This window comes from Oncorhynchus keta, chromosome 18, assembly GCF_023373465.1.
Source record: "Oncorhynchus keta strain PuntledgeMale-10-30-2019 chromosome 18, Oket_V2, whole genome shotgun sequence".
Taxonomy (NCBI): domain Eukaryota; kingdom Metazoa; phylum Chordata; class Actinopteri; order Salmoniformes; family Salmonidae; genus Oncorhynchus; species Oncorhynchus keta.
The window spans coordinates 43779764-43806469 of record NC_068438.1 but is presented as its reverse complement, the minus strand read 5'-3'; the positions used below and the strand labels follow the sequence as shown (position 1 = coordinate 43806469).

Here is a 26706-nt window from a genome sequence, read left to right as displayed (position 1 = left end):
GATGAACATGAGAATAAAATGAATACTGTCTATCTGTAGGGTGTAGAAAACGCCAGGCCTCAAACATAGCATATTTCTGAAGAAAATATTGAAAAGGTAGGGCACATTTAGATGGGCCTGTAGTTCTTTGTGAGTACTTGTCAAGAACTGGGGACATTGTACAGTTGAACCCCCCTAAAATCAACAAATGGGAATCTAAATTGGGTATAGCAGATAAAAAGGTAGAAATTAAACTTGTGTCATCTCAATTGGGAGCATAAATACAAACCAAAACAAGAGGACTAGAAAACAGTTTATCGGTTACTATGACATTTTGCCCATTAGGATCATCAATATCCTCAATAACCTAACTACAAAGGGAGTTGCTTTATCCATCAAAATGGCAGCACCTCCTGATTTACTATGAAAGTTTGAGTGGAACACTTGACCAACCCAGTCTCTACACATCCTAAAGTGCTCACCAGACCTCAAGTGAGTCTTGTAGAAATGCAACATTTGCATTCAAACCCGTTTAAGTGTGTCAACACCCTCTTACGCTTCACAGGGTTGTTAACCCCTTTGATGTTCCACAAAATGGACTTGATCGTATTATTTTGGCCACCCCGAACACTCCCGTTATACAACCCTGTCATTAGAGCATAGAGTGGAAAAGCAATGAAGATCGAAAACCCCCAGAATAACTTGTCTCAGAGTAATAATGTATGGTGTAATGTATGGTGTAATGTATGGTGTAAGATACTTTGGAAAAAGTACAGATAAAAAAAAAGAACACAGAATGAGAACGTTAGAACTGAAGAATTCAACCCCCCTCATCCCAGACAATACCTCCCCAAACGAGGTACAAGCCTAAATACAACATGTTCTCTTTGCACAGTCTGTCTGTGAGAGTGAGGTGTTAAACGCAAACCCACAGTCCCGCTCTTTAAAGTCATGTTTTGTGTTAGTGGATCAAGCAGCGAAAAGAGAAAAAAAAAAAAACAATGAATCCCGTGTGCTCAAAATGACGAAAGCACCACTTGCAGATGTATATAATTATATTCCCATTCTTATAACAGGCATTGAGAGAGAAAATAAATCACATGTATCAAGGCTCTCAACCAAAAACCTAATTGGAAGTAAGCGAATCGTAGTAAGATGATAATATATATATATATATATATATATACATATATATATATAAATAATAATTGTCTAGTTGGAAGATAAGACAACTTATAGCTGTCACGAACCGGCTCGAAGTAACAAAAAGGGAGACAAAGTGGAGATAAGGAATAACAAAATATATTTATTAACTAAAGTAAACTATATACAATTGGCAATGGTGTGTGTAGTCAGTAACCAGTAGTGTAAGTGAGTGGTTGCGTGCATAAATGTGATAATGAGAGGTGTTGAAAGGTGCCAACGCAAACAAACAAAACAGCCACAAAAATGCCATAACCAAAATCTATCAGTGTGTCTGCATGGAGAGAGTCTCCTCAATGAATGGGGAAGAGGTGTATTTATCCCGGGACACACCCGGGCCCAGGTGTGTCCCATGTCGCTGACGACCCTCACAGCTCCGCCCGCCGAGATCCTAATAAGGAAAACAAGAGCAAAGAGAAAGAATATGGCAGACAGTGGGAGGGTCGTCACAATAGCCAAGACCAAAAAACGATGTATGTGCAACGTTGAAAGTTTGCTGGGAATAAATTATGTTCAAAACCTTTAACATTGAATTGAAGAACCCCCAAAAACGTGTAGCCTCGGGAACATTTACTGTTTACTGGGTTGGTACAAACTGATGCAGTAAACAAATAACCAAAAATATTTGAGTCAGAGTTAGTTCTTAAAGTCCATCTTTAATTATATGAGCTCTATCACAACCCTGTGACTCTCAGAGAATTCAGTGTCTATCAATGAATTCTCTGAGAGCCCCTTTACACATTGCAACTGAGATCCTTTAATAGCAAAGAACACACATAGTCAGACAGCATAGACATAATAAATTGTTCAGCTTTGTCTCCTTACTCAAACCCTAGAACCATAAACCAATCCTCCATATCAACAGGCATATATCAAATTGTCATTTAGATACAACCAATTCTAAATACAACCAATCCTGGACAAACACGGAGAGCATAGAATGATTCCAGACACTGCCATCCTCCTCTCCCCGATGGGAAAAGTAGGGAGTGACGGGCACACAGACACAGTGGAGCAAAAGATTTACACATGATGACACCTTGACCTCTCCCCTCTCTGCGGCCCAAGCAACTTAGTCTTGACATAGAACAGATACTGCAACCCTGCCATAGTATTATACAAAAATAACATTATTGATGAGAAGTAACTTACATTTACATTTACATTTAAGTCATTTAGCAGACGCTCTTATCCAGAGCGACTTACAAATTGGTGCATACACCTTATGACATCCAGTGGAACAGCCACTTTACAATAGTGCATCTAAAATATGATGAATATAAAACATCTTACCTATGTTACCAACCAATTCTGATTATTCCCCAACACTAAACATAGTTGTACCATGGGTGGGGAACTTACTATCCACTGTTCCACAGCAACAGTTGCTGATCTTTGATCACAACTCTCCTGTACCTTTTTCAGGTCTGCAGCCAGGCGTTTCACGTCAGCCTCCAGGGAGGTAGTTAAGTCGGAGACACTAGCAGGGGTCTCCAGTGCTGCAATCGTCGTAGTGTGCACCTCTTGATGTTGTGTTGAGTGATGTGATTATTGGCACCGTCTCGTTCCGCAGGATGGTTAGATCTGCTTTTAAAGTATCAGAAACCTCCTGTATTCAGGCCTCAATCGTAGCAACTTCCTCCGTTTTCATTTTAACTATCTCAGAGCATAGTAGTTTGATGGACTCGAGAATGTTCATTTCAGCGCCGCCAGGCCAGGCCGCACCCCCGGGTAAAGTGTGAGTCTCTGGGCCCTCAGACTCAGGAGAGGGCGGTGATAAGAGTAGATCTTGTAGGCCGGGTTTTCTCTAAGTCGTGTTTTTGGCCGTGCTGATATTCGAAAGCAAAGTGTTCTTGGTTTTTTATTTTTATTTTACCTTTATTTAACTAGGCAAGTCAGTTAAGAACAAATTCTTATTTTCAATGACGGCCTAGAAACAGTGGGTTAACTGCCTGTTCAGGGGCAGAACGACAAATGTGTACCTCCTCAGCTCGGGGGTTTGAACTTGCAACCTTCCGGTTACTAGTCCAATGCTCTAACCACCTTTTACGGAAAGGGATCACCAAACTAATATTGAAAATAAATACGGTTTTGCTGCAAAATTCACATAAACTTTAGGAATATTGTGGGAGCAAACGGAAAACACGTCAGTCGCACGTTGTGCCCCTAGCGGCCCCAAGTTTTTTTTATTTTGACAAAGATGCATGATTTATATGAAGGTTTGACTTAAACATACACCTCAATTTAGTATTCAGCCCCCAAAGGAATGTCCCAACTATGTAGTATTACTAATAGTATTCAGCCCCAAAGGAATGTCCCAACTATGTAGTATTACTAATAGTATTGCAAGTACCATCATGCAGCCTTGGTATTGTCCAGAGAGAACAAGGTAATGGACACTCAGTGTTCTAGAGTTGTTGTCCAGAGAGACCAAGGTAATGGACACTCAGTGTTCTAGAGTTGGTGTCCAGAGAGACCAAGGTAATGGACACTCAGTGTTCTAGAGTTGTTGTCCAGAGAGACCAAGGTAATGGACACTCAGTGTTCTAGAGTTGTTGTCCAGAGAGACCAAGGTAATGGACACTCAGTGTTCTAGAGTTGTTGTCCAGAGAGACCAAGGTAATGGGCATTGTGTTCTAGAGTTGTTGTCCAGAGAGACCAAGGTAATGGACATTGTGTTCTAGAGTTGTTGTCCAGAGAGACCAAGGTAATGGACACTCAGTGTTCTAGAGTTGTTGTCCAGAGAGAACAAGGTAATGGACACTCAGTGTTCTAGAGTTGGTGTCCAGAGAGACCAAGGTAATGGACACTCAGTGTTCTGGAGTTGTTGTCCAGAGAGACCAAGGTAATGGACACTCAGTGTTCTAGAGTTGTTGTCCAGAGAGAACAATGTAATGGACACTCAGTGTTCTAGAGTTGTTGTCCAGAGAGACCAAGGTAATGGACATTGTGTTCTAGAGTTGGTGTCCAGAGAGACCAAGGTAATGGACACTCAGTGTTCTAGAGTTGTTGTCCAGAGAGACCAAGGTAATGGACACTCAGTGTTCTAGAGTTGTTGTCCAGAGAGAACAATGTAATGGACACTCAGTGTTCTAGAGTTGTTGTCCAGAGAGACCAAGGTAATGGACATTGTGTTCTAGAGTTGTTGTCCAGAGAGACCAAGGTAATGGACACTCAGTGTTATAGAGTTGTTGTCCAGAGAGACCAAGGTAAAGGACACTCAGTGCTCTAGAGTTGTTGTCTGGAGAGAACAAGGTAATGGACACTCAGTGCTCTAGAGTTGTTGTCTGGAGAGACCAGGGAAATAGACACTCAGTGCTCTAGAGTTGTTGTCTGGAGAGAACAAGGTAATGGACACTCAGTGTTCTAGAGTTGTTGTCTGGAGAGAACAAGGTAATGGACACTCAGTGCTCTAGAGTTGTTGTCTGGAGAGAACAAGGTAATGGACACTCAGTGCTCTAGAGTTGTTGTCCAGAGAGAACAAGGTAATGGACACTCAGTGCTCTAGAGTTGTTGTCTGGAGAGAACAAGGTAATGGACACTCAGTGCTCTAGAGTTGTTGTCTGGAGAGAACAAGGTAATGGACACTCAGTGCTCTAGAGTTGTTGTCTGGAGAGACCAAGGTAATGGACACTCAGTGCTCTAGAGTTGTTGTCTGGAGAGAACAAGGTAATGGACACTCAGTGCTCTAGATTTGTTGTCCAGAGAGAACAAGGTAATGGACACTCAGTGCTCTAGAGTTGTTGTCCAGAGAGAACAAGGTAATGGACACTCAGTGCTCTAGAGTTGTTGTCTGGAGAGAACAAGGTAATGGACACTCAGTGCTCTAGAGTTGTTGTCTGGAGAGAACAAGGTAATGGACACTCAGTGCTCTAGAGTTGTTGTCTGGAGAGAACAAGGTAATGGACACTCAGTGCTCTAGAGTTGTTGTCTGGAGAGAACAAGGTAATGGACACTCAGTGCTCTAGAGTTGTTGTCCAGAGAGAACAAGGTAATGGACACTCAGTGTTCTAGAGTTGTTGTCCAGAGAGAACAAGGTAATGGACACTCAGTGCTCTAGAGTTGTTGTCCAGAGAGAACAAGGTAATGGACACTCAGTGCTCTATAGTTGTTGTCTGGAGAGAACAAGGTAATGGACACTCAGTGTTCTAGAGTTGTTGTCCAGGGAGAACAAGGTAATGGACACTCAGTGCTCTAGAGTTGTTGTCCAGAGAGAACAAGGTAATGGACACTCAGTCTTCTAGAGTTGTTGTCCAGAGAGAACAAGGTAATGGACACTCAGTGCTCTAGAGTTGTTGTCCAGAGAGACCAAGGTAATGGACACTCAGTGTTCTAGAGTTGGTGTCCAGAGAGACCAAGGTAATGGACACTCAGTGTTCTAGAGTTGTTGTCCAGATAGACCAAGGTAATGGACACTCAGTGTTCTAGAGTTGTTGTCCAGAGAGACCAAGGTAATGGACACTCAGTGTTCTAGAGTTGTTGTCCAGAGAGACCAAGGTAATGGACACTCAGTGTTCTAGAGTTGTTGTCCAGAGAGACCAAGGTAATGGACATTGTGTTCTAGAGTTGTTGTCCAGAGAGACAAGGTAATGGACACTCAGTGTTCTAGAGTTGTTGTCCAGAGAGAACAAGGTAATGGACACTCAGTGTTCTAGAGTTGGTGTCCAGAGAGAACAAGGTAATGGACACTCAGTGTTCTGGAGTTGTTGTCCAGAGAGACCAAGGTAATGGACACTCAGTGTTCTAGAGTTGTTGTCCAGAGAGAACAATGTAATGGACACTCAGTGTTCTAGAGTTGTTGTCCAGAGAGACCAAGGTAATGGACATTGTGTTCTAGAGTTGGTGTCCAGAGAGACAAGGTAATGGACACTCAGTGTTCTAGAGTTGTTGTCCAGAGAGACCAAGGTAATGGACACTCAGTGCTCTAGAGTTGTTGTCCAGAGAGAACAATGTAATGGACACTCAGTGTTCTAGAGTTGTTGTCCAGAGAGACCAAGGTAATGGACATTGTGCTCTAGAGTTGTTGTCCAGAGAGACCAAGGTAATGGACACTCAGTGTTATAGAGTTGTTGTCCAGAGAGACCAAGGTAATGGACACTCAGTGCTCTAGAGTTGTTGTCTGGAGAGAACAAGGTAATGGACACTCAGTGCTCTAGAGTTGTTGTCTGGAGAGAACAAGGTAATGGACACTCAGTGCTCTAGAGTTGTTGTCTGGAGAGAACAAGGTAATGGACACTCAGTGCTCTAGAGTTGTTGTCTGGAGAGAACAAGGTAATGGACACTCAGTGCTCTAGAGTTGTTGTCTGGAGAGAACAAGGTAATGGACACTCAGTGCTCTAGAGTTGTTGTCCAGAGAGAACAAGGTAATGGACACTCAGTGCTCTAGAGTTGTTGTCCAGAGAGAACAAGGTAATGGACACTCAGTGCTCTAGAGTTGTTGTCTGGAGAGAACAAGGTAATGGACACTCAGTGCTCTAGAGTTGTTGTCTGGAGAGAACAAGGTAATGGACACTCAGTGCTCTAGAGTTGTTGTCTGGAGAGAACAAGGTAATGGACACTCAGTGCTCTAGAGTTGTTGTCTGGAGAGAACAAGGTAATGGACACTCAGTGCTCTAGAGTTGTTGTCCAGAGAGAACAAGGTAATGGACACTCAGTGCTCTAGAGTTGTTGTCTGGAGAGAACAAGGTAATGGACACTCAGTGCTCTAGAGTTGTTGTCTGGAGAGAACAAGGTAATGGACACTCAGTGCTCTAGAGTTGTTGTCTGGAGAGAACAAGGTAATGGACACTCAGTGCTCTAGAGTTGTTGTCTGGAGAGAACAAGGTAATGGACACTCAGTGCTCTAGAGTTGTTGTCCAGAGAGAACAAGGTAATGGACACTCAGTGCTTCTAGAGTTGTTGTCCAGAGAGAACAAGGTAATGGACACTCAGTGCTCTAGAGTTGTTGTCCAGAGAGAACAAGGTAATGGACACTCAGTGCTCTAGAGTTGTTGTCTGGAGAGAACAAGGTAATGGACACTCAGTGCTCTAGAGTTGTTGTCTGGGAGAACAAGGTAATGGACACTCAGTGCTCTAGAGTTGTTGTCCAGAGAGAACAAGGTAATGGACACTCAGTGCTCTAGAGTTGTTGTCCAGGAGAGAACAAGGTAATGGACACTCAGTGTTCTAGAGTTGTTGTCCAGAGAGACCAAGGTAATGGACACTCAGTGTTCTGGAGTTGTTGTCCAGAGAGACCAAGGTAATGGACACTCAGTGTTCTAGAGTTGTTGTCCAGAGAGAACAATGTAATGGACACTCAGTGTTCTAGAGTTGTTGTCCAGAGAGACCAAGGTAATGGACATTGTGTTCTAGAGTTGGTGTCCAGAGAGAACAAGGTAATGGACACTCAGTGTCTAGAGTTGTTGTCCAGAGAGACCAAGGTAATGGACACTCAGTGTTCTAGAGTTGTTGTCCAGAGAGAACAAGGTAATGGACACTCAGTGTTCTAGAGTTGTTGTCCAGAGAGACCAAGGTAATGGACATTGTGCTCTAGAGTTGTTGTCTGGAGAGAACAAGGTAATGGACACTCAGTGCTCTAGAGTTGTTGTCTGGAGAGAACAAGGTAATGGACACTCAGTGCTCTAGAGTTGTTGTCTGGAGAGACCAAGGTAATGGACACTCAGTGCTCTAGAGTTGTTGTCTGGAGAGAACAAGGTAATGGACACTCAGTGCTCTAGAGTTGTTGTCCAGAGAGAACAAGGTAATGGACACTCAGTGCTCTAGAGTTGTTGTCTGGAGAGAACAAGGTAATGGACACTCAGTGCTCTAGAGTTGTTGTCCAGAGAGAACAAGGTAATGGACACTCAGTGCTCTAGAGTTGTTGTCTAGAGAGAACAAGGTAATGGACACTCAGTGCTCTAGAGTTGTTGTCTGGAGAGAACAAGGTAATGGACACTCAGTGCTCTAGAGTTGTTGTCTGGAGAGAACAAGGTAATGGACACTCAGTGCTCTAGAGTTGTTGTCTGGAGAGAACAAGGTAATGGACACTCAGTGCTCTAGAGTTGTTGTCTGGAGAGAACAAGGTAATGGACACTCAGTGCTCTAGAGTTGTTGTCCAGAGAGAACAAGGTAATGGACACTCAGTGTTCTAGAGTTGTTGTCCAGAGAGAACAAGGTAATGGACACTCAGTGCTCTAGAGTTGTTGTCCAGAGAGAACAAGGTAATGGACACTCAGTGCTCTATAGTTGTTGTCTGGAGAGAACAAGGTAATGGACACTCAGTGCTCTAGAGTTGTTGTCCAGAGAGAACAAGGTAATGGACACTCAGTGCTCTAGAGTTGTTGTCCAGAGAGAACAAGGTAATGGACACTCAGTGCTCTAGAGTTGTTGTCTGGAGAGAACAAGGTAATGGACACTCAGTGTTCTGGAGTTGTTGTCCAGAGAGACCAAGGTAATGGACACTCAGTGCTCTAGAGTTGTTGTCTGGAGAGAACAAGGTAATGGACACTCAGTGTTCTAGAGTTGTTGTCCAGAGAGAACAAGGTAATGGACACTCAGTGCTCTAGAGTTGTTGTCTGGAGAGAACAAGGTAATGGACACTCAGTGCTCTAGAGTTGTTGTCTGGAGAGAACAAGGTAATGGACACTCAGTGTTCTAGAGTTGTTGTCCAGAGAGAACAAGGTAATGGACACTCAGTGCTCTAGAGTTGTTGTCCAGAGAGAACAAGGTAATGGACACTCAGTGCTCTAGAGTTGTTGTCTGGAGAGAACAAGGTAATGGACACTCAGTGCTCTAGAGTTGTTGTCCAGAGAGAACAAGGTAATGGACACTCAGTGCTCTAGAGTTGTTGTCCAGAGAGACCAAGGTAATGGACACTCAGTGTTCTAGAGTTGTTGTCTGGAGAGAACAAGGTAATGGACACTCAGTGCTCTAGAGTTGTTGTCTGGAGAGAACAAGGTAATGGACACTCAGTGCTCTAGAGTTGTTGTCTGGAGAGAACAAGGTAATGGACACTCAGTGTTCTAGAGTTGTTGTCTGGAGAGAACAAGGTAATGGACACTCAGTGCTCTAGAGTTGTTGTCTGGAGAGACCAAGGTAATGGACACTCAGTGTTCTAGAGTTGTTGTCTGGAGAGAACAAGGTAATGGACACTCAGTGTTCTAGAGTTGTTGTCCAGAGAGAACAAGGTAATGGACACTCAGTGCTCTAGAGTTGTTGTCTGGAGAGAACAAGGTAATGGACACTCAGTGCTCTAGAGGACCTATTGGGTAATTAACTGGATCACAGGGGAAACAACACTTGCCTACCTAATGATGTGTGTGTGTGTGTGTGTTTGTGCGCGTGCGTGCGTGTGTGGTAGAGACAGAGAATGGGGAGGGGGGTTTGGTAGTGTCAGGTAGAGACACTACCACTACCATGTAAATATTCTGTAGGTTTCTGATTGTCTATGGTCTTACCCACCTGGTGAATGTGTTTGTTCTGCTGCAGGAGGAAGTGAAAGACCAGGAGGTCCCAGCAGGAAAAGAGGGAGAACGCAGAAAGGAAGGAGAGATCAACGAGGAAGGGAACTACGAAGAGGAGGAGGAGGAAGGGGGACGGGCAAAGCGGACCAATCAAGAGCGTGCGTGAGAGCAGGAGTCTGTTTGAGTCCAGAACCACAGGGAAGTGATATCAACACCATTATTAAAAAAATAATATAGACGCTACTGGATATGAATGAATGAACTGCTGTTGACAGACAGGATGGGACATTCTGAATGTGACCCGTTAAAGTGCGTATCCTGTCTCTCGAGTCACAGAGGTCATTAAACAGTCATCATAAGAGGAGTACTGTCGAAAAGAGAAAAAGAGAAGCCGAGATGGATGGAGGGAGAAGGATGGAGGGAGAAGGATGGAGGGAGAAGGATGGAGGGAGAAGGATGGAGGGTGATGGATGGAGGGAGATGGATGGAGGGAGAAGGAGGGAGGGAGATGGAGGGAGGGAGAAGGAGGGAGGGAGATGGAGGGAGGTGATGGAGGGAGGGGAGGAGGGTGATGGATGGAGGGAGGGAGAAGGATGGAGGGTGATGGAGGGAGGGAGAAGGATGGAGGGAGTGATGGAGGGAGAGGAGGAGGGAGGGAGAAGGATGGAGGGAGAAGGATGGAGGGTGATGGATGGAGGAGAAGGATGGAGGGAGAAGGAGGGAGGGAGATGGAGGGAGGGTGATGGATGGAGGAAGGGAGAAGGATGGAGGGTGATGGAGGGAGGGAGAAGGATGGAGGGTGATGGAGGGAGAAGGAGGGAGGGAGAAGGATGGAGGGAGAATGATGGAGGGAGAAGGATGGAGGGAGGGTGATGGAGGGAGGGAGAAGGATGGAGGGTGATGGAGGGAGGGAGAAGGATGGAGGGAGATGGAGGGAGGGTGATGAGGGGGAGGGAGATGGAGGGGAAGGAGATGGAGGGAGATGGGGAGGGAGGGAGATGGAGGGAGAGTGATGGAGGGAGGGAGATGGAGGGAGAAGGATGGAGGGAGATGGAGGCAGGGTGATGGAGGGAGGGAGATGGAGGGAGAGTGGGAAGGAGATGGAGGGAGGGAGAGAGATGGAGGGAGGGAGAGAGAGAGATGGAAAGTGGGAAGGAGATGGAGAGAGGGAAGGAGATGGAGGAAGAGAGATGGGAAGGAGATGGAGGAAGAGAGATGGGAAGGAGATGGAGGGAGGGAAGGAGATGGAGGAGGGAGAGAGATGGAAAGTGGGAAGGAGATGGAGAGAGGGAGAGACATGGAGGGAGAGAGATGGAAAGTGGGAAGGAGATGGAGGGAGGGAGAGAGAGATGGAAAGTGGGAAGGAGATGGAGGGAGGGAGAGACATGGAGGGAGAGAGATGGAAAGTGGGAAGGAGATGGAGGGAGGGAAGGAGAGAGATGGAGGGAGGGAGGGAGATGGAGGGAGGGAGGGATGGAGGGAGGGAGGGAGGGAGGGAGGGAGGGAGGGAGGGAGAGAGAGAGATGGAAAGAGTGGGAAAGAGATGGAGAGAGGGAGAGGCATGGAGGGAGAGAGAGAGATGGAAAGTAGGAAGGAGATGGAGAGAGGGAGAGACATGGAGGGAGGGAGAGAGATGGAAAGTGGGAAGGAGATGGAGGGAGGGAGGGAGAGAGATGGAAAGTGGGAAAGAGTAGGAGGGAGGGAAGGAGATGGAGGGAGATAGAGGGAGGGAGAGAGAGATGGAGGGAGGGAAGGAGATGGAGGGAGGGAGGGAAAGAGATGGAAAGTGGGAAAGAGATGGAGGGAGGGAAGGAGATGGAGGGAGGGAGGGAGAGAGATGGAAAGTGGGAAAGAGATGGAAGGAGATGGAGGGAGATAGAGGGAGAGAGATGGAGGGAGAGAGAGAGATGGAGGGAGGGAGGGAGGGAGGGAGATGGAGGGAGATAGAGGGAGAGAGAGGGAGGGAGAGAGAGAGATGGAGGGAGGGAGGGAGGGAGGGAAGGAGATGGAGGGAGATAGAGGGAGAGAGATGGAGGGAGAGAGAGAGATGGAGGGAGGGAAGGAGAGAGGGAGTTAGAGGGTCAGAGGGATGTCTGTGATGCCTGTGTTGTACATCCAGTTGGATGTGTTGTGAGGCTCGAGGAGGCTGACTGCTGACCCCACTGTTCTCTGTGTCAGTAGGACAGTGTCATGTAGCTGCCTGATAGAATCTATCTCTCTCGCTCCCCCCCCTCCCTACCTCAAAGCCAAGTTCCAACATGAGCCTCAGTGTCTTCCTAGATCAGCCAAATGCCTAACAGCCCAGTCACATAACCCGGTACAAGTAAAAACAACTCTTTACAGTATAAAAACATCTTCTATATTCAGTCAGAAAATATACACAATATACAGTATTAGTAGGACTACTAAAATGTTGTCAGTGTATTATTTATGGAATTACTTTGATTATTATTTATGGAATTTCCAAAGCCCCTTATTTTGATGTCACAGAATGTTACACATCCTGGTGGCTGCTGGGAGTTGGAGTCCAGGGGGCATGGAATCTTCTGGCAGCTTGGGGATTCCATCCAGAACTCTTAGTTTTGGCAAACAAGAGAACACACTGCAGAGAGGAGAGGGAAACTAAGGGTTAAGACAAAAAAATATAAATAATTCTTGACATTCTATAATTTTCCTCTCTCTCCCGCTATCTCCTTATCTCCTCTCTCTCTCTCACCTCCTCTATCCCTCTATCCCCCACCTCCTCCCTATCCCCCTCCTCTCTCCCTCTCCCCCTCCCACCTCCTCTCTCCCCCTCCCACCTCCTCCCTATCCCTCTATCCCCCACCTCCTCTCTCCCTCTCCCCCTCCTCTCTCCCTCTCCCCCCTCCCACCTCCCCCTATCCCTCTATCCCCCACCTCCTCCCTATCCCTTTATCCCCCACCTCCTCCTCTCCCTCTCCCTCCCCCCTCCCACCTCCTCCCTAGCCCCCTCCCACCTCCTCTCTCTCCCTCTCCCCCTCCCACCTCCTCCCTATCCCTCTATCCCCCACCTCCTCCCTATCCCCCACCTCCTCTCTCCCTCTCCCCCTCCCCTCTCCCCCCCTCCCACCTCCTCCCTATCCCTCTATCCCCCACCTCCTCTCTCCCTCTCCCCCCCTCCTCCCTATCCCTCTATCTCCCACCTCCTCCCTATCCCCCACCTCCCTCTCCCTCTCCCCCTCCCACCTCCTCCCTATCCCTCTATCCCCCACCTCCTCTCTCCCTCTCCCCCTCCTCCCTATCCCTCTATCCCCCACCTCCTCTCTCCCTCTCTCCCCTCCCACCTCCTCCCTATCCCTCTATCCCCCCACCTCCTCTCTCCCTCTCCCCTCCTCTCTCCCTCTCCCCCTCCTCCCTATCCCTCTATCCCCCACCTCCTCCCTATCCCTTTATCCCCCACCTCCTCTCTCTCCCTCTCCCCCTCCCACCTCCTCCCTAGCCCCCTCCCACCTCCTCCCTATCCCTCTATCCCCCACCTCCTCCCTATCCCCCACCTCCTCTCTCCCTCTCCCCCTCCCCTCTCCCCTCCCACCTCCTCCCTATCCCTCTATCCCCCACCTCCTCTCTCCCTCTCCCCCTCCTCCCTATCCCTCTATCTCCCACCTCCTCCCTATCCCCCACCTCCTCTCTCCCTCTCCCCCTCCCACCTCCTCCCTATCCCTCTATCCCCCACCTCCTCTCTCCCTCTCCCCCTCCTCCCTATCCCTCTATCCCCACCTCCTCTCTCCCTCTCCCCCTCCCACCTCCTCCCTATCCCTCTATCCCCACCTCCTCTCTCCCTCTCCCCCTCCTCCTCTCCCTGGTGGCTCTCCCCCTCCTCCCTATCCCTCTATCCCCCACCTCCTCCCTATCTCCTTTATCCCCCACCTCCTCTCTCTCCCTCTCCCCCCCCACCTCCTCCCTATCCCCACCTCCTCTTCTCTCCCCCTCCCCTCTCCCCCTCCCACCTCCTCCCTATCCCTCTATCCCCCACCTCCTCTCTCCAGATCTCCCCCTCCTCCCTATCCCTCTATCTCCCACCTCCTCCCTATCCCCCACCTCCTCTCTCCCTCTCCCCCTCCCACCTCCTCCCTATCCCTCTATCCCCCAAAGTACTCTCTCCCTCAAACCCTAACTCCCTATCCCTCTATCCCCCACCTCCTCTCTCCCTCTCCCCCTCCCACCTCCTCCCTATCCCTCTATCCCCCACCTCCTCTCTCCCTCTCCCCCTCCTCTCTCCCTCTCTCCCCCTCCTCCCTATCCCTCTATCCCCCACCTCCTCCCTATCCCTTTATCCCCCACCTCCTCTCTCCCTCTCCCCCTCCCACCTCCTCCCTAGCCCCCCTCCCACCTCCTCTCTCCCTCTCCCCCTCCCCCTCCTCCCTATCCCTCTATCCCCACCTCCTCCCTATCCCCACCTCCTCTCCCCTCTCCCCCTCCCAAAACTCCCCCTCCCACCTCCTCCCTATCCCTCTATCCCCCACCTCCTCTCTCCCTCTCCCCTCCAAAACCTATCCCTCTATCTAGACCTCAACCCTATCCCCCACCTCCTCACTCCCTCTCCCCCTCCCAAAACCTCCCTATCCCTCTATCCCCCACCTCCTCTCTCCCCTCTCCCCCCTCCCCCTATCCCTCTATCACACCCCTCCCCCTCTCCCCCCATCCCACCTCCTCCCTATCCCTCTATCCCCCACATAGAATCCCCTCTCCCCCTCCTCTCTCCCTCTCCCCCTCCTCCCTATCCCTCTATCCCCCACCTCCTCCCTATCCCTTTATCCCCATCCTCTCTCAGATCTCCCCCTCCCACCTCCTCCATAGCCCCCTCCCACCTCCTCCCTATCCCTCTATCCCCCACCTCCTCTCTCTCCCTCTCCCCCAAATCCTCCCTATCCCTCTATCTAGACCTCCTCCATATCCCCCACCTCCTCTCACCCTCTCCCCCTCCCCTCTCCCCCTATCCCTCAATCCCCCATCCTCTCTCCCTCTCCCCCTCCTCCCTATCCCTCTATCTCCCCTCCTCCCTATCCCCCTCCCCTCTTTCTCAACATCCCAGGAGTCCCTATCCCTTATCCCCCACCTCCTAAATCCCTCTCCCCCTCCTCCCTATCCCTCTATCCCCCACTCCCCTTCAGTGATCCATCTATCCCCCCACCTCCTCCCTAAACCCCACCTGTTAAATATTATTCCCCATTTATCCCTCTATCCCCACCTCCTTCTCCCTCTCCCCCTAACTCCCTGAAAGTGTCCCACCTCCTCCCTATCCCCCACCTCCTCTCTCCCTCTCCCCTCCTCCCTATCCCTCTATCCCCCACCTCCTCTCTCCCTCTCCCCCTCCTCCCTATCCCTCTATCCCCCACCTCCTCCCTATCCCCCCCACCTCCTCTCCCTCTCTCTATTCCCCCTCACCGTGCACGGTAGTCCTGTATGTAGTTGACAGGGTTAGATCTGAGTGTGAGGGAGTGGAGTGGGCTGGTTCCCAGAGCCCCCAGTCCCCTCAGTGTGGAGATGCTGTTCTCAGAGAGACACAGGTGCTCCAGGGCCGGGAGCTTTGGCAGCTGACGTATACAGGTCAGGTGGTTACGATGCAGATTCAGGCTTCGGCACCTACAGTAAAAAAGGGTGTGTCACGATCGTCGTATTGAGGAGACCAAAGCGCAGCGTGATGTGAATACATCTTTTTAATGAAAGACGAAAAAACACAAAGTACACTAACCAAACAAACAAACAAACAAACAAAATAACAAGACGACCGTGACCAAAACTGAGAGCTAACAACATCACATAGACTAACCCAAACCACAATACAAAACAGGCTACCTAACTAACTCAGAGACAACGACAAACACCTGCCAAAACTGATTAGAACCATACAGGCAAAACACATAGACAAACTAGACATACAACATAGACCCACCAGATCACACCCTGACAAACAAAACATAAAACAGACTAACTAGACATACAACATAGAATGCCCACTGATCACACCATACCAAACAAAACACAGAAACAGACAACTAGACATACAACATAGAATGGCCACTCATATCACACCCTGACCAAACAAAACATAGAAACAGACTAACTAGACATACAACATAGAATGCCCACTCAGATCACACCCTGACCAAACAAAACATAGAAACAGACTAACTAGACATACAACATAGAATGCCCACTCAGATCACACCCTGACCAAACAAAACATAGAAACAGACTAACTAGACATACAACATAGAATGCCCACTCAGATCACACCCTGACCAAACAAAACATAGAAACAGACTAACTAGACATACAACATAGAATGCCCACTCAGATCACACCCTGACCAAACAAAACATAGAAACAGACTAACTAGACATACAACATAGAATGCTCAATCAGATCACACCCTGACCAAACAAAACATAGAAACAGACTAACTAGACATACAACATAGAATGCCCACTCAGATCACACCCTGACCAAACAAAACATAGAAACAGACTAACTAGACATACAACATAGAATGCCCAATCAGATCACACCCTGACCAAACAAAACATAGAAACAAACAATGCAAAATAATGGTCAGAGAGTGACAGGGTGTAAAAAATTAGTGTTGACTTATTTTAACCCAAGAGAAGTGTTTTCAACATTATGAGGAGTCAATGAGCTCTTTGTGTCGGAATTAAATCGTGTAAAATGATGCAGGCATTGCCGTTGTAAATTAAACTCAATTCAGTGATTAAATAACAATGGAGAGTGTAACTAAACCAGTGTTAAATATTATTAAGACATTTATGTGTGAATTTTAACACCATTTTCAGTCAAATTAACTCTGAAAGTGTGATACTACCTGTAGAGTAACTTTAACACTATGTGGACTGGGACCAAATGTTATCCGAAACTGTGTTGAATTCAACTCTATAGGAGTTAAATTCACCCTTTTATTTGTACTGTGTAGAAGAAAGAGGACAGAACTATGGTTGTCACTATATGAAGTGAAGATTTGTATTGTGGCTAGTGTAGTAATTTGCAAGCGTATGTTGATGCTTTGTATGTAGTGTAGTATAATGGCAGGCGTATAGATGGGCATTGTGGGTAGTGTAGTACCTTGGCAGGCATATAGAACTCAGGTCTGTGAGGGAATTATTGATCAGCTGCAGTCTCTCCACTCGGATCAGCCTCCTCAGGATCCGACTGAAGGTTTCCTGCTGGAACGGATCTCCCAAGTCCTGATAGGACAGGTTCAGCTCCTGGGAATACCAGGAATACAGGGAGAGGTTACACACACACACAGGTTCAGCTCCTGGGAATACCAGGAATACAGGGAGAGGTTACACACACACACACACACAGGTTCAGCTCCTGGGAATACCAGGAATACAGGGAGAGGTTACACACACACAGGTTCAGCTCCTGGGAATACCAGGAATACAGGGAGAGGTTACACACACACAGGTTCAGCTCCTGGGAATACCAGGAATACAGGGAGAGGTTACACACACACAGGTTCAGCTCCTGGGAATACCAGGAATACAGGGAGAGGTTACACACACACAGGTTCAGCTCCTGGGAATACCAGGAATACAGGGAGAGGTTACACACACACAGGTTCAGCTCCTGGGAATACCAGGAATACAGGGAGAGGTTACACACAAGGTTCAGCTCCTGGGAATACCAGGAATACAGGGAGAGGACACACACACAGGTTCAGCTCCTGGGAATACCAGGAATACAGGGAGAGGTTACACACACACAGGTTCAGCTCCTGGGAATACCAGGAATACAGGGAGAGGTTACACACACACAGGTTCAGCTCTGGGAATACCAGGAATACAGGGAGAGGTTACACACAACACAGGTTCAGCTCCTGGGAATACACACAGGAAACTGGGAGAGGTTACACACACACACAGGTTCAGCAACCTGGGAATACCAGGAATACTGGGAGAGGTTACACACACACACCTGCAGGAACTGGGACGCACGCACGCACGGGGACAACAACACACCTGAGGAACTGGGAACATACATACATACACACACACACACACACCACACACACACTGGGACACACACACACACACCTGACACACACACACACACAGGGACACACACACACACATATACACACACACACACAACACACACACACAACACACCTGACACACTACACACACACACACACACACACTGCACACACTACACACACACACACACACACACACACACACACACACACACACACACACCTACACATGACACACTGGCACGCACACACGCACGCACGCACACACACACACACACACACACACACACACACACACACACACACACACACACACACACACACACACACACACGCACTACGCATACACACACACACACACAACACACACACACATCACACAACTTGGCACACGCATACACATACACATGCTTGTTATACACATAGTACAGTATGTCTCTGAGTTGTAACTCACCACACAATTCTCCCAGTTCTCTTGAAGCCTCTCCTCCCACCTCTGCCCTTCTTCCTCTCTCCTCTTCCTCCTCCCCCTTTCCAAGGGGGTGTCATCCTTTCTCAGAAAGAGGTCCTCCACTGACGGCCCTGGTTGATATAATGATGACAGCAGTTACTTATGAGAACTGAGATGAGAGCAAAATAAAATTACTAAAAGGTCAAAGGTTGCCAAGGTGGTGACCTCTCTGACCTTCTCTGACCCTGGGACAGGAGAGCTGGTCTCCTTTGACATCACTCTCCTCAAGCCGCTGCCACGACACGAACCTGAACCGGCTGGACGGCAGCTGAGAAACGAGAGGAGAGAGAGGAGAAGGAGAGATGAATAAGAGGAGAAGGAGGACGAGGAGCAAGGGGTTTTAAGCATTGTTTTGCAGACTGAGATCTGAATATGAGAGCCTTGATTGAGGGTGCTCTGTGACCCTCATCCCTGTCTCTGCCTCCACACCTGGGCTTTGACTGTGACCATAACCCCCCAACATAGCCACGTGGGGGACTAGACCCATGCTTGGTGACCCCTAACATCAGAGCCTGTGACTCATCTATAGCATTCTAAACAAGCCCTGACCCCTTTGTGTTGGCAGCTAGGAACTGGATAGGTGTGAGCAAGCCCTGACCCCTTTGTGTTGGCAGCTAGGAACTGGATAGGTGTGAGCAAGCCCTGACCCCTTTGTGTTGGCAGCTAGGAACTGGATAGGTGTGAGCAAGCCCTGACCCCTTTGTGTTGGCAGCTAGGAACTGGATAGGTGTGAGCAAGCCCTGACCCCTTTGTGTTGGCAGCTAGGAACTGGATAGGTGTGAGCATGGCTGCGCCTAGGTTTGAAATGGAAAGGCTAGCGGGTTGAGGCTGTTTTCAGAACAGACAGTATTGGACCAGGCATACTGTTGCAGGATGAGAGGGGCATGTTGTGGGGGGAGGAGCTTTGTAATGGGGTGTCAGAAGATAGGAGGGTACAAGAGCAAGGACGGAGGACTGGAAGGTGAGAATGTGACTTAAAGTGTGACACTCACAGGAGTTTTGACGATTCCGGAATCTGGACTCTGGTCCACGGAGAGGGGTGTGTGTGTGACGCTGATTTCAGAATACTGGGAGAAGTGGGATTTGGGAAAACTGCCACTGCTTGTGTTCACACCTGAGGAACTGGGAGAGAGGGACAACAACACACCTGAGGAACTGGGAGAGAGGGACAACAACACACCTGAGGAACTGGGAGAGAGGGACAACAACACACCTGAGGAACTGGGAGAGAGGGACGACAACACACCTGAGGAACTGGGAGAGAGGGACAACAACACACCTGAGGAACTGGGAGAGAGGGACAACAACACACCTGAGGAACTGGGAGAGAGGGACAACAACACACCTGAGGAACTGGGAGAGAGGGACAACAACACACCTGAGGAACTGGGAGAGAGGGACAACAACACACCTGAGGAACTGGGAGAGAAGGACAACAACACACCTGAGGAACTGGGAGAGAGGGACAACAACACACCTGAGGAACTGGGAGAGAGGGACAACAACACACCTGAGGAACTGGGAGAGAGGGACAACAACACACCTGAGGAACTGGGAGAGAGGGACAACAACACACCTGAGGAACTGGGAGAGAGGGACAACAACACACCTGAGGAACTGGGAGAGAGGGACAACAACACACCTGAGGAACTGGGAGAGGGGGGACAACAACACACCTGAGGAACTGGGAGAGAGGGACAACAACACACCTGAGGAACTGGGAGAGGGGACAACAACACACCTGAGGAACTGGGAGAGAGGGGACAACAACACACCTGAGGAACTGGGAGAGAGGGACAACAACACACCTGAGGAACTGGGAGAGGGGACAACAACACACCTGAGGAACTGGGAGAGGGGGACAACAACACACCTGAGGAACTGGGAGAGAGGGGACAACAACACACCTGAGGAACTGGGAGAGAGGGACAACAACACACCTGAGGAACTGGGAGAGAGGGGACAACAACACACCTGAGGAACTGGGAGAGAGGGGACAACAACACACCTGAGGAACTGAGGAACTGGGAGAGAGGGGACAACAACACACCTGAGGAACTGGGAGAGAGGGACAACAACACACCTGAGGAACTGGGAGAGGGGGACAACAACACACCTGAGGAACTGGGAGAGAGGGACAACAACACACCTGAGGAACTGGGAGAGAGGACAACAACACACCTGAGGAACTGGGAGAGAGGGACAACAACACACCTGAGGAACTGGGAGAGGGGACAACAACACACCTGAGGAACTGGGAGAGGGGACAACAACACACCTGAGGAACTGGGAGAGGGGACAACAACACACCTGAGGAACTGGGAGAGAGGGACAACTGGGAACACACCTGAGGAACTGGGAGAGAGGGACAACAACACACCTGAGGAACTGGGAGAGAGGACAACAACACACCTGAGGAACTGGGAGAGAGGGACAACAACACACCTGAGGAACTGGGAGAGAGGACAACAACACACCTGAGGAACTGGGAGAGAGGGACAACAACACACCTGAGGAACTGGGAGAGAGGGACAACAACACACCTGAGGAACTGGGAGAGAGGGACAACAACACACCTGAACTGGGAGGAACTGGGAGAGAGGGACAACAACACACCTGAGGAACTGGGAGAGAGGGACAACAACACACCTGAGGAACTGGGAGAGGGGACAACAACACACCTGAGGAACTGGGAGAGAGGGGGACAACAACACACCTGAGGAACTGGGAGAGAGGGACAACAACACACCTGAGGAACTGGGAGAGAGGGACAACAACACACCTGAGGAACTGGGAGAGGGACAACAACACACCTGAGGAACTGGGAGAGGGGACAACAACACACCTGAGGAACTGGGAGAGAGGGACAACAACACACCTGAGGAACTGGGAGAGGGGACAACAACACACCTGAGGAACTGGGAGAGAGGGACAACAACACACCTGAGGAACTGGGAGAGAGGGGGACAACAACACACCTGAGGAACTGGGAGAGGGGGACAACAACACACCTGAGGAACTGGGAGAGAGGGACAACAACACACCTGAGGAACTGGGAGAGGGGGACAACAACACACCTGAGGAACTGGGAGAGAGGGACAACAACACACCTGAGGAACTGGGAGAGAGGGACAACAACACACCTGAGGAACTGGGAGAGAGGGACAACAACACACCTGAGGAACTGGGAGAGAGGGACAACAACACACCTGAGGAACTGGGAGAGAGGGACAACAACACACCTGAGGAACTGGGAGAGAGGGACAACAACACACCTGAGGAACTGGGAGAGAGGGACAACAACACACCTGAGGAACTGGGAGAGAGGGACAACAACACACCTGAGGAACTGGGAGAGAGGGACAACAACACACCTGAGGAACTGGGAGAGAGGGACAACAACACACCTGAGGAACTGGGAGAGAGGGACAACAACACACCTGAGGAACTGGGAGAGAGGGACAACAACACACCTGAGGAACTGGGAGAGAGGGACAACAACACACCTGAGGAACTGGGAGACAACAACACACCTGAGGAACTGGGAGAGGGACAACAACACACCTGAGGAACTGGGAGAGAGGGACAACAACACACCTGAGGAACTGGGAGAGAGGGACAACAACACACCTGAGGAACTGGGAGAGAGGGACAACAACACACCTGAGGAACTGGGAGAGAGGGACAACAACACACCTGAGGAACTGGGAGAGAGGGACAACAACACACCTGAGGAACTGGGAACTGGGAGAGGGACAACAACACACCTGAGGAACTGGGAGAGGGACAACAACACACCTGAGGAACTGGGAGAGAGGGACAACAACACACCTGAGGAACTGGGAGAGAGGGACAACAACACACCTGAGGAACTGGGAGAGGGGGACAACAACACACCTGAGGAACTGGGAGAGAGGGACAACAACACACCTGAGGAACTGGGAGAGAGGGACAACAACACATCTGAGGAACTGGGAGAGAGGGGGACAACAACACACCTGAGGAACTGGGAGAGGGGGACAACAACACACCTGAGGAACTGGGAGAGAGGGACAACAACACCTGAGGAACTGGGAGAGAAGGACAACAACACATCTGAGGAACTGGGAGAGAGGGACAACAACACACCTGAGGAACTGGGAGAGAGGGACAACAACACACCTGAGGAACTGGGAGAGAGGGACAACAACACACCTGAGGAACTGGGAGAGAGGGACAACAACACACCTGAGGAACTGGGAGAGGTGGATAACGAGGGAGTTTGAGGGTGAAAGATGTAGGAAGAATTGAGTGGGATGAAAGTGAGAAGGGAAAGGGAGGGAAAGGGGGGAGCGGGTAGGAGGAGTGTGAAAACAGAGAGACAGGGGAAAGAAAGGGAGGGAAAGGGGGGAGAGGGTAGGAGGAGTGTGAAAACAGAGAGACGAGAGAGAAAGAGAGGGAAAATAAACAGCTTCAGAGCCAAAAGGAAAAATGTAAATAAATAAATAATGTAAGGTCAAATTAAAATCATCCTAAACATAATAAACATAACATATTCTTCTCTTCAGGCCTATGTTTTTTTTTATCATAGGCCTAAAGCCTCGGAGAATTCTGTCTGTTTCTGTCGCCCATTCTTCAAGGACGCTGGTAGAAATGGAACTCCTCACGTCCATCCACATTGCTGAAACCCTGACACGCAGCCGTCAGGTTTCGGTTACCGTGAACTCTGCCTTGCGCACCGTCGCCATAACAGCGGATACCCGACCAGGTGTCATTAGTTAATAATAGCTGCATAAAAGGAACCTGGATAGTAATGTCTTCATAATTAGTATCGTCTGTTTTCGTGTAAAGTACTAATAATTGTGAGATTTTTATTTTATTTTATCATATACACATTGTCTAGACTATATAACCTACAGGCTTGTTGCATGGGAAAATAACCATGGGCATAAATAATGCAGCCTAGGCTAATGACGTTCTGAAGAATTCAAAATCATACCAAATAACCAAATAATGCATTTGGCTTGTTAAGCGTACATTTCTAAACGTTTTCCAACTTGAAGCACTGCTCAATGAAGGATGACAACACAAAGCTATTAAATGACCTCTTTTACCTACCTTTCTGACATCTCCCAAAGTTATACCAAATTTCCTTGGCCTTAAGCGCGTAATGAACGGAGCGGAGTCGTACAACCCTGCGGTTTCCCATGGGAGCGAAATGCCCTGTTAGACCCGAGGTAACGACTGCTCCGGTGTCTGGATGCACACAGAGACTAGCTTCGGTGTAGCACTCGTGTAGCGTGCTGAGGCAGGTCAACCGGGGCAGGTGCACATTGCTTGGCAACGCGGTGAGTCCGGTGCAGGTTGTGCCATAGTTATCTCCGTGTCTCACAATGCAGGGGGGAAGTGAACAGGGGTCATTTAGATTCCAATACATAAAGACGAATAGACTAGGCCAGGCTAGTAGAAATGATCAAATACATCAAGGTTAAAAGCATTCGGACTGTTATGTATTTCACCAGGACATTCTCAGTTAGCTTTCCTACACTAGTTACCATGGAGTAACCTTAACACTTAACTGGAGCCCTTAACACTAAAATAAATACATTTTTGGGGGGATCTGTACAATTACTGCAGGAATCTCTTGTCGCTTTGTTGTGATTCGGCCTAGGGGTTGTCACGTAGTCATGTTTTGATTGAGTAGCATTCCTTCAATAAACAAACAAGAATGTTATTGATTTATTTTAGACACAAAGGTGATCATTCTTATTTCGTGTTATTGCATCCTTTGAATACAGGAATTAGCTGTTTTGTTTTGTAGGAGAAAACCATAAAATACACTGTAAGAGAGTGAGAGATTAATGTTACATTCCCCAAAACACTATTCAGTTTGAGCGCAAAGGAAATCAGTCTCTGTGCGTGAAGCGAATGACGTTTTTCCATCGTTCATTCTGGTGCAAGACCTCCAACAACCTTCGATTCAATGAACTGCTGGGTCATGCGCATGCTGATCAATCATCCCCTGGCACCGTACGTGCTGCCGGGTGGTGCACATTCTTGGACCTGAATACCAAATGAAAATATATTTGGGAAGAAAGGTGTTTCGTATCCCACTCGCTGATACCCTGTGACTGAACAGACTGGCTATGCCATCTCTAACATTGACCTCTCAATGGTGAATGTCGATAGTCTATAAACCCCTCCTCTAGGCAGGGGGTGTCAGGTACGTCAGTGTGCCCATAGCGGGATATAGAGGTTCTAAGGGTGATGCCCATAGCGGGATGCAGCATCCCCTGAAATAAACAGATGTTTTTAAAGCACAAAAGTAGTGCACTGGACCTTTACTAGTCCTGTATTAACAGACCTTTACTAGTCCTGTATTACTAGTCCTGTATTAACAGGCCTTTACTAGTCCTGTATTAACAGGCTTTTACTTGTCCTGTATTACTAGTCCTGTATTACTAGTCCTGTATTAACATACCTATACTAGTCCTGTATTAACAGACCTTTACTAGTCCTGTATTACTAGTCCTGTATTACTAGTCCTGTATTAACAGGCCTTTACTAGTCCTGTATTAACATTCGCACTTCGGTCCGCAGGTAGTATTACTTTTCATTACTTTTCATTACATTTCATTACATTTCATTACATTTCATTATAGTACAACGGTTTGATTTGTCTAATCTTAGCAATTTCTTCTTAGCTAGCTACATAGCCGTCTTTGTATCAAAGATAATTGCGTAATTATCGTATTTCGTCGTCCTAACGTAGTCTACTGCCCAGCAGCTAGCCAGCTAGCTAACGTCCATCCGTCTACCGAATAGCAGCACTGTAGAAACTATTACACTCAACTGAACGACTTGATTAGTGTAGTGTTAGCTAGCTACTTAGTTGTCTTTGCTGTCTTCGTATCCAAGATAATTGTGTAGTTTAGAGTGTGTAGTCTTAGAGTGATTATCTTAATTTACCGAGGTTAGCTAGCCAGCTATTTGTCGTCCTTAACGTAGGAGACACTGCTAGCTAGCTAACAGCTAGCCAATGTCTACCGAATATAACTTCCCACTCAACAACCTGGTCGCATTCCGCTTCGCTCCACAGGTAGTATCACATTTTCATTTCATTTCATTACAGCACAACGGTTTGATTTGCTTGATCGTAGCTAGCTACATAGCTAGCTACATAGCCGTCTTTGTATCAAAGATAATTGTGTAGTCTAGAGCGATTTTCTAGGTTAGCTAGCCAGCTATTGTCGTTCTTTTAACGCAACGTAACGTAATCAACACTGCTAGCTAGCCAGCTAGCCCCCGAATAGCTGCACTGTAGAAACTATTACACTCAACGGAACGACTTGATTAGTGTAGTGTCAACAACGCAGCCACTGCCAGCTAGCCTACTTCAGCAGTACTGTATCATTTTAATCATTTTAGTCAATAAGATTCTTGCTACGTAAGCTTAACTTTCTGAACATTCGAGACGTGTAGTCCACTTGTCATTCCAATCTCCTTGCATTAGTGTAGCCTCTTCTGTAGCCTGTCAACTATGTGTCTGTCTATCCCTGTTCTCTCCTCTCTGCACAGACCATACAAACGCTCCACACCGCGTGGCTGCGGCCACCCTAATCTGGTGGTCCCAGCGCACGACCCACGGGAGTTCCAGGTCTCCGGTAGCCTCTGGAACTGCCGATCTGCGGCCAACAAGGCAGAGTTCATCTCAGCCTATGCCTCCCTCCAGTCCCTCGACTTCTTGGCACTGACGGAAACATGGATCACCACAGACAACACTGCTACTCCTACTGCTCTCTTCGTCCGCCCACGTGTTCTCGCACACCCCGAGAGCTTCTGGTCAGCGGGGTGGTGGCACCGGGATCCTCATCTCTCCCAAGTGGTCATTCTCTCTTTCTCCCTTACCCATCTGTCTATCGCCTCCTTTGAATTCCATGCTGTCACAGTTACCAGCCCTTTCAAGCTTAACATCCTTATCATTTATCGCCCTCCAGGTTCCCTTGGAGAGTTCATCAATGAGCTTGATGCCTTGATAAGCTCCTTTCCTGAGGACGGCTCACCTCTCACAGTTCTGGGCGACTTTAACCTCCCCACGTCTACCTTTGACTCATTCCTCTCTGCCTCCTTCTTTCCACTCCTCTCCTCTTTTGACCTCACCCTCTCACCTTCCCCCTACTCACAAGGCAGGCAATACGCTCGACCTCATCTTTACTAGATGCTGTTCTTCCACTAACCTCATTGCAACTCCTCCAAGTCTCCGACCACTACCTTGTATCCTTTTTCCTCTCGCTCTCATCCAACACTTCCCACACTGCCCCTACTCGGATGGTATCGCGCCGTCCCAACCTTCGCTCTCTCTCCCCCGCTACTCTCTCCTCTTCCATCCTATCATCTCTTCCCTCTGCTCAAACCTTCTCCAACCTATCTCCTGATTCTGCCTCCTCAACCCTCCTCTCCTCCCTTTCTGCATCCTTTGACTCTCTATGCCCCCTATCCTCCAGGCCGGCTCGGTCCTCCCTCCCGCCTCCGTGGCTCGACGACTCATTGCGAGCTCACAGAACAGGGCTCTGGGC

The 26706-nt window shown here is 48.6% G+C and overlaps 2 protein-coding genes and 1 long non-coding RNA gene across 5 annotated transcripts in view; 2 read left to right on the top strand and 1 right to left on the bottom strand.

Moving 5' to 3' along the window:
- Positions 1-9804, top strand: part of LOC118394470 (Golgi integral membrane protein 4-like) — a 72639-nt gene extending 62835 nt beyond the window's left edge. For all 3 annotated transcript variants that reach the window (XM_052468396.1, XM_052468395.1, XM_052468392.1), the window contains one exon: positions 9649-9804. In XM_052468396.1, the coding sequence (XP_052324356.1) occupies positions 9649-9789 (141 nt within the window). In that variant the 3' untranslated portion in view covers positions 9790-9804. The remainder of the gene's footprint in view (positions 1-9648) is intronic.
- Positions 1266-23498, bottom strand: LOC127908823 (uncharacterized). The gene is made up of 8 exons (XM_052468454.1): positions 23249-23498; positions 19144-19273; positions 18326-18419; positions 18095-18222; positions 16722-16864; positions 15030-15227; positions 12064-12225; positions 1266-1573 (listed from the first exon to the last, which is right to left on the bottom strand). The coding sequence occupies exons 1-7, from the start codon at positions 23257-23259 to the stop codon at positions 12108-12110; spliced, it is 822 nt and encodes a 273-aa protein (XP_052324414.1). The 5' UTR covers positions 23260-23498; the 3' UTR covers positions 1266-1573; positions 12064-12107.
- LOC127908824 (uncharacterized) lies at positions 1567-4849 on the top strand. The gene is made up of 3 exons (XR_008068588.1): positions 1567-4391; positions 4438-4529; positions 4622-4849. It is a non-coding gene; the product is annotated as an uncharacterized LOC127908824 (long non-coding RNA).
- Positions 23499-26706: the final 3208 nt, after the last annotated feature.

Coding starts and splice junctions, on each gene's coding strand:
- LOC127908823 (XM_052468454.1), bottom strand. Junction 16,865..18,094: donor AGAACTGGGAGAATTGTGTG/GTGAGTTACAAC, acceptor TGGTATTCCCAG/GAGCTGAACCTGTCCTATCA. Junction 15,228..16,721: donor AGTTCTATATGCCTGCCAAG/GTACTACACTAC, acceptor TTTTTACTGTAG/GTGCCGAAGCCTGAATCTGC.